The sequence below is a fragment of the Pavona decussata genome, unplaced genomic scaffold (assembly GCF_977016875.1).
Source record: "Pavona decussata unplaced genomic scaffold, jaPavDecu1.1 SCAFFOLD_128, whole genome shotgun sequence".
Lineage (NCBI taxonomy): Eukaryota > Metazoa > Cnidaria > Anthozoa > Scleractinia > Agariciidae > Pavona > Pavona decussata.
In genome coordinates, this window is record NW_028145542.1 from 2060001 (window position 1) to 2068579 (window position 8579).

General features: G+C 39.0%; 1 protein-coding gene and 1 pseudogene across 1 annotated transcript; both read right to left on the bottom strand.

The window, feature by feature from the left end:
* Positions 1-988, bottom strand: part of LOC146468909 (uncharacterized) — a 1889-nt pseudogene extending 901 nt beyond the window's left edge.
* Positions 989-5949: 4961 nt separating this feature from the next.
* On the bottom strand, positions 5950-6894 carry LOC146468910 (melanocyte-stimulating hormone receptor-like). Its single transcript, XM_085124072.1, has one exon. The coding sequence runs from the start codon at positions 6892-6894 to the stop codon at positions 5950-5952; it is 945 nt and encodes a 314-aa protein (XP_084980198.1).
* Positions 6895-8579: the final 1685 nt, after the last annotated feature.

An 8579-nucleotide genomic window follows, 5' to 3' on the forward strand; every position in this document is an offset into this window, starting at 1 on the left:
CCACATAGCCTACACTTCACATACCCGGGATAACTCGTGTGTGTCTTCTTACTAGAGTATAGCTTTGTGGGCAAAAGTTGCTCGTACAGTTCAAAGACCCCGGCAATAGTGTGCGAGGGGGATGATCTCCATTTGTTCAGCCAACTGAAACACTCATTCTTGCACAGCTGTAAATCAGACTTGCTCTCAGTCAGCAACTTTCCCTGCCATTCTAGTCCACGTACTTCCTTCTCAAACTTCTTCTCCACACATTCTTTCAATACTTCCTTGACACGGAACGATGGGATAATCCCCCCGTTGCTCATAGCACCTACAGGATCTGGGTGATCAAGGTGTAAGTTGACGCCCAGATCCTCCGCAAACTTTGCAGCAACTAACGAACTATGCCCCAGTAACTCAGCTTCCCTCACCATTTCCATAGCCGGATCTTTGTTCTCATACAATCTAACCGCTGCTTTGATCTTGGTCACTTTATACTCCGTTTCTACCGCACGTAAGCCTCTCCCGCCCTTTTCTCTTGGGAGGTACAACAGGGACGTAGAGCCACCAGGGTGTTTCTCACCGTTCTCCACAATAATCTTGCGCGTTTCCCTGTCTATGGTCTTCAAATCTGTAGCCGGCCAGCGCTGAGTCCACATCAGGTAACCCAACACAGGCGGGGCAAATTGATTAGATGCCACAACCCGATTATAGTCTGAGAGGGGACTGGACCAGATGACTGACAATCGGCGCAGGTACTCTCTTGCTGCCAACTCAAGTGCCATCTTCTCTTCCTAAACTAAGGTTTCAAGAACACCCAGAAACTTGTACGTTCTTCAGCTCCAGCTAGATCTCTTCCAGAACACTCCTGGGAGTGGACCCCTCTCCTTATATGGACAACTGCACATTTCCTTGGGTTCCATCGAAGTCCGATGTCTTCCAAAGCAGCTTGTGTCGACTCCAGAACACGGTTCAGCTTACTTTCGGACGCAGCAAATACCTTGAGATCATCAATATACCACAAATCAGTTACTCTGGCGCTGATCGGTCTCGATAGCTTGTATCCCTTGGAGGCGCTAACCTTCCAGGCAATAGGGTTCAAACAGATCGTAAACAGCCTTGGGCAGAGCGCATCTCCCTGTGGTAAACCCTTCTTAAACACAATCGGCTCAGAGACTTCCTGCCCATGCGCTGTGTTAGCCACGATTCTCGTATTATTATTATTATTATTATTATTATTATTATTATTATTATTATTATTATTATTATTATTATTATAATTATTATCATCATCATCATCATCATCATCATCGCCGTTCCAAGTTTTAGTAACATCCCTTTGCCGTTCGCTTCCTTTTTTGCATCTGGTTTGCGATATAATATAAGATTCTAATAAGTCCATGGACTGTTAAGGTTGAATGTTTTAAACTGTCAACTTAATATTTCGAGATGTTTTTATTGTTAAACTAGATCAATTATAAGCCCCAAAAAAGTTCCAAGTCTTTTGAATGCTCATAAGCTCAGGGTTTATATTCCAAATTTTACGGTAAATCTATCGAAAGTCAACTTTCCGTTCCATCATCATCATCATCAAATCTCCGCGCGCCAGTAGGCGCATAAGGCCGACACATTCTCTGACCAACACTCTCTGTTCCGTGCCGCCGCCTTGGCTATATTCCAACTCTTCCACCCCGCCTTGTTTCGCTCCCTCTCCACAGTCCTTCTCCAAGTGGTCTTTGGTCTTCCTCTCGCCCTTCGTCCTTCTGGAGTCCACCCCAATGTTGTAAAACAGTCGTTTTCACTCTCTCTCCTGATTACATGTCCTAACCAGTTCCATCTTCTTTGTCGTACCTCGCAGCTTATTTCATTGATCTCTGCCATCTCAGCCACTCTCTTGTTCGTTGTTCTTTGCTGTCATTCTTTACTGAAATTTGCGTTCCGTCTCACTATTAAAAACATTGTGTAATGAATTCGAAATGACAGATGATTTTCTCTTTTTTTAATTGAATTACGATTATTAATTTTTTCATTTTACTTTCGTTTGCAAATCAGTTTTCAGAAACAAGCTCAGAATCCATAATGCCTCGACTGTACAGTGAAGACTTGAGATGGCGGACAATATGGATTCTGAGCCTTTATTGAAATTTATTGGGTATTTCCCAGACTACCTTTCGGCATGGTCACGTACACTTTTACGCTTGTTTTGGACAATCTTTGCCGAAACAGCTGCAGACCTCCAGTTAATTCTGCCGAGCAATACACTTCTTGGTATGATTTTTGGATGATTCCGTCTCCAGTAACGGTTTTCCTCGCCATGTTACTTCAGTGTGTGGTGGTGTACGAGCAATTCAGTTTTTTTCGGCTCCTTTATATATTAAATATTGACCACAAAATGTCTTCGCTATGTCAAACTCATTTCAATTTAACTTAGCACGTTTATTAAAACACTGACGGCAAAATGTCTTTGCTATACCAAACTCATTTCAAGTTAACTCAGCATATTTACTATGTCTCTTTGATTGTCATCTCACTACCATGCAGCTGTTCACTTTAAGGAAGTCGAAATTCAAAATTTCCTACTACATTCTGCTTAACGTAGAAGCTGAAATGCCCTTAAATTGTAATTATGAGCCCTTGGTTTAAGTTCGTTCATTGGTCTTTTTAGCGACTTATTTTCGGAGAGCGCTTGTTTTCGGAGGCCGCTGATTGTTATGAGAGATAATTATGCGTGAGCTTGAGAAGAAACAAAACTTAAAACCCCATGAAATAATCATAATATTTACCGCTTAAAACATCTAACATTAAAAGTCTATAAGCTAATATTCATGAGGGACAATTATCGGAGGAATATATTCCCGACAAATTTTACGAGATTCTCTTTTGATGGACTTATTTTCTCAGGGACTCATGTTTGTAATTTTATGGTGATACCAAGATATAGATGTTGTATACTTATTGTGAGGGGGAGGGAAAAGATTTGAATTCTAGAAAAACATTGACCTGTTTACAAGCAAATTAATCCTCAAAGATGGTTTTGGTAGATATTCATATATTTCTGTTTATATTGCTAGTCATAACTAGTCACAGCGACAAACGGTTTATTGATCAACTTTTAATGCTAAAAAAATTGATTTCAAGGTATTATAAAGTATGTTTAGTAAAGTATTGTACAAGTGTTAACCTGGGAATAAACAGCCGCTTAGATACCGCTTTAAACTAAACTACCGATACCGACACAAAACATTTCGCAACTCTTAAAGGGGAAGTATCATGGGGTTTTTGGTATCTTTTGTTAAAAATGATGAAATAAGATCTTCAATCACCTGCCAAATAATTCTAGGACGACGAGAGGAAAGAAATCCACTCAATTCTTGAAAAGAACAACTCGTGATCTGTTCTTGCGCATTTTGGAAACAAAAAAGCGCGAAGTTGAAAAACATAAGCCTAACATTTTTCAAGTTTCATTCCACACCGGCCTACTCTGTCTCTGACCAGAGGCACTAATCGACAGTTTTATTGTACTGGTGTGTGATTATTTGTGAGAAACTTGACAATTAATTCTTTGTTTCTGCTGACAGACAAACATTTTTGGGGTTTGAAATGACAGCAAATTTGCGCAATACTTCCCCTTTAACTTGATGAACAAAATAGTTTTCGAATTGTGTCCTTCGATGCTTGTCTGACTTTTGTGATCTTGCAGCAGTAAAGAATTGGGGCTTAACTAGGGGATACCCCGCCACTCCAAAACTAATCATGACGAGTTGAAATAAACTAATATTAAATTAAATTGACTATAAAAATAAGCGAAAAAAACGGGACGACGTTTCGGTGTCATCCTGGCACCATAATCAAGTAAAGAATGCAACAGAAAAGACAATTTATAGATAAATTAAAGGTGTGAAATAGAATAAATTGAATTAAGACTAAAAGTAATTGTCCGGTGTTCATTCAGAAGGTTTCATAATATGAGAGTTATGTCCGTTAGACAGATAGTTTCGCGCGAATGGAGTCTGACTAGGTGTTTAGACTCGGTTTTTTCTTGCGGATCCAAAGCATTTCAAAGATTAAGCAATCAAGCTTTCCCTGACATTTCTTTAGGATGGTGAAGTTGCTTGTCATGTCGCCAATTGTGTCAACTTGGTGATTCAGTTCTTTAGGTGTTTCCCGATGGCGGAGAACCGATGTTCATCAATGCTTTGGTGAAGGTGACGGCTGATATAGCCGACGTAATCTGCGTCACACAGATCACATACAAAGTGATACACAACACACTGTTGATTGATCACGGGTGGCTTAGGCTCCTGCACTTTCAGATCGTCACCAAGTTTACGGCTTCTGAAAACTGGCTGTAGAATGTGGTCAATTTTGTTGCTTAAGTCAGATAGATGTTTCTTTACTATGTCAGCTGACCTCTGGTCTTTGAATGGAAAGACTACCCGATGGATGTTTTCAGTTTGAGGCGTCGGTAGCGTGTCTCGCGACGTCACAGGAGTAACGAAGTTTGCGATGGTAGAGTTGATAAGAGAATCTGGGTACTTGAGTTTAGAGAACATCAGTTTGAGGCGTTCACATTCTGTTGTGAATAGATCCCAGGTGGACAACAAGCGAAAAGCACGCTTTACTTGATAATGGTGCCAGGAGTGACACCGAAACGTTCCGTTCTTTTGCTTATTTTTATAGTCAACTGTATTTCTAAATTTAATCTTATTAAATTAAATTGCAATGCAAAAACTGAAATGTAGCTGAAGACAGTTCACCTCTTGCTGCTTGCTGAATTGCCAACGGGCCCACTAGAATAAATGGTAAATAACAAAAGACTAACTTTAACTGCAACCACGATGCAATGGACACCGTCTTTCTATATCGTGCAATGATCTGCGGAATTTTTTTTCCTTGTCCTTGAACATTGTCCTGATTTTGAGTTTGATGATGACGCAGCCAGAGAAAAATCCTTCCGTAATATTAAATCGAGGTAACTAGGCAAAGTGGTGCAATCATTTTATCAAGCCTCACCAATGTGATCGTTGGAGGGGAAGTTGGAAAAACAAACTTTTCCTGTTCGCTTTCTTTTGTGCATCTGGTTTGCGATATAACATAAGATTCTAATAAGTCCATGGTCAACGGTTGACTGTTTCAAACCGTCAACTTACTATTTTAACATGTTTTTATTGTTAAACTAGATCAAAAAATGTTCCAATAGTATAAAAAGCCTTTTGAACGCGGGTTTATATTCTAAATTTTACAGTAAATCGATCAAAAGAACTTTTCTTTCGGTCTCTCTTAACACATTATCTACCGAAATTATAGACGGCGTTCTCCTTTTATAATTAGGTTTGTTCACTTTTACTTTACCTTCATTTGCAAATTAGTTTTGAATTTTAAATGAAATCAACTCAAAAGGGTTTAGTTAGAACCAAACTAAAGGAAACCCCACATCTTTCGAGTGTGCTTATCACCCGAATATAGACTTTAAGAATTAAACCTCTCCCGTATTTGCGAGTTGTGAGCTTATTTTTCCAAGCGATAAAACGGCAATTACTGACGAAGAAACAAATGTTTTCGCTATCTCGTGTGGCTGAGCAGTTTTCGATCCTTGTCAACTGACTTACTTACGGCTTTAACCCGGTCACTGCGCGTGTAAAGATGACTTCTCTCGCCTAAACTTGATGACTGTTGATAATTTAGGCTGGCACTTAGGCTTACAACACTTCAACATTTGAATGAAACGGTGGATCAGAAAATAATAGAAGATCGAGGCGGTTTGCATTTTTTAGATGAATCAACTTTTTTTGCACTCGTATATGCACAACAAGGATTTATACTACACAGACAACTGCATAATAAAATGTGTTTTGCAGAATAGAATTTTATTTTCAACGATACTGTACCGCAGTGTTAACCTGGGAATGTACAGCCGCTTAGATACCGCTTTAAACTTAACCGATACCGGCACAAAACATTTGGTAGCTCTTAACTTGACGAACAAAATAGTTTTCTGATTGTGTCCTTCGCTGCTTGTCTGACTTCTGTGATCTTCCAGCAGTAAAGAATTGGATTTAATGACGAGCTGAAATAAACTAATGTAGAAGTAAATTGCAACGCTAGTAATGTAGCTGAAGACAGTTCACCTTGAAGTCTTCCCTGAATTGCCAACGGCGCCACTAAAATAAGCGGTAAATAACAAAAAACTAATGTTAACTGCACCCACAGTGTAGCGCACACTGTCTTTCTGTATCGTGCAATGTTCTGTGGAATTGTTTGGTTTGGTTGTCCTTGAATATTGTCTTGAACTTGAGTTTGATGATGACGCAGCCTGAGAGAAATCCTTGTGTAACAGTAAAGCGAGGTAACTAGACACAGTGGTGCAATTGTGTAGGAATACAATATTGATATTAATTCATTCCAAAGGTACACTATGGAACCCACAAAGGAGAAAACCCAGAAAGCAATCACAGCTACATATGTTCGCCTTAAAGTTACAACTTGTCTGTATCTGAGCCCTAACAACAGGGCAAGAAGTCTGTCCACACTTATGGCAGACAATGTCAACAAAGACACTGAACAAAAAAAAAACCCCGTTATAACTACTGCAGCTAATGAAAAGCGACAAATATTCCATTGTTCGTTCACCATAGACAACCACATGGTAACAAGAAAAGGTTCCACAATAATACCAACACAGAGATCCGTTATCGCCAGGCTGCGAAACAACAGTTTGGAGGGCGGATGAAGTGACCTGTCCTTGTGAAGGGCGAAAAGGATCAGAGTATTTCCCAGAAATGCAGTAATGGCAAGAAAAATGTTTAACACTGAAAGGATAATCAGCTGGTTGTGTATTCCTCCAGTTAATTCTGCCGTGCAGTACATATGGTATAATTTATGATTTCCGTCTCCAGTAAAGTTTTTCATCGCCATGTTACTGCAGTGTGAGCTAGTTTCTGAGCAATTTAGTTTTATTCGGCTCCTTTATATATAAAGCATTGACGGCAAAATGTCTTTGCTATACCAAACTCATTTCAAATTAACTCAGCACATTTATTATGCCTCTTTGATTGTCAGATCACTACCATGCAGATGTTCACTTTAAGTAAGTCGAAATTAAAAATTTCCTACCACATTCTCCGTAATAACTTATAGAAGCTGAAATACTGTAAAATTTTAAATATGAGCCTTTGGCTTATAACTTTGTCCATTGGTCTTTTTAGTGACTTGTTTTCGGAAAGCACTTGTTTTAGGAAGCCGCTCATTGTTATTAGAGAGAATTGTGCAGCGTGAGCTTGAGAACAAACAAAACTCAATCCCCTTGAAATAATCATGATATTTACCGCTTAAAACAGCTAACATTAAAAGTCTATAAGCTAATATTCATGAGGGATAATTATCGTAGGAATATATTCCCGACAAATTTTAGGAGATTCTGTTTTGGTGGGATTATTTCTCAGTGACTTATGTTTGTAATTTTATGGTGATACCAAGATATAAATGTTGTATACTTATTAGGAGAGGGAGGCAAAAGATTTGAATTCTAGAAAAACATTGACCTGTTTACAAGCAAATTAATATTCAAAGATGGTTCTTGGTAGATCTTCATATTTTCAAGCCTGCAAAAACGTGTTAGTTGGAGGAAAACATAGAAAAAATAAACGTCTGTTGCTCGTTACTGGTTTGCGATATAACATAAAATTCAGAGTATAACCACCTCACCCCTCCTCGCCGAAAAATATCACACCGTAAAATCCTCCCGATAATAAACCCGTGAACTGTCGAGGTTGGATATTTTAAGCTGTTAACTTAGTGTTTCCGTATATCACAACCACACAGCTGTTCAGTTAGAGGAAGTCGATGTTAAAAACTTTCTGCAACGTTCTCATTAATAACTTTGAAGCTGGCATCTCGTTAACTTCAATTGTTTTGATAGCTCTTCATATGTGTCTGTTTATATTTGTAGCCATACCTTGTCACGGCGACTAACTGTTTATTGATCAACTTTTAATGCTCAAAAATAAACTGATCTCAAGCTAATACAAAGTCTTTCAAAACAACACTTTGTTCATCATGACCAAGTCTTCATAACTGAGGGGAAAGATCCAATTTCCAGTTTATCCAATAACCTTTCATTTTCAAGCCTACAGAAACGTGTTCGTTGGAGGGAAACATGGAAAAAATGAACATCTGTTTCCGTTCCTGGTTTGCGATATAACATAAAATTCAGAATATAACAACCCCACCCCTCCTCGCTAAAAAATGTCACACTGTAAAATCCTTCCGATAATAAACCCGTGGACTGCTAAGGTTCGAGGTTTTAAGCTGTTAACTTAGTGTTTCCATATACCACGCAGCTGTTCAGTTTAAGGAAATCCATGTTACAAAATTCCCTGCCACGTTCTCATTAATAACTTTGAACCTGGCATGCCTTAAACTTCTAAGTAGGAGCCCTACACTTAAATTCGTTCAATAGTCTTTTTGCGGCTCACTTTCGGGGAGGGATTGTTTCAGGAAACGGATATTGGAGGCAATTATCCGTGGGCTTGAGAATAAACACAACTTCAAACCGCTTGGAATAATCATGATGTTTACAGCTTAAACAACCTCCATCAGCA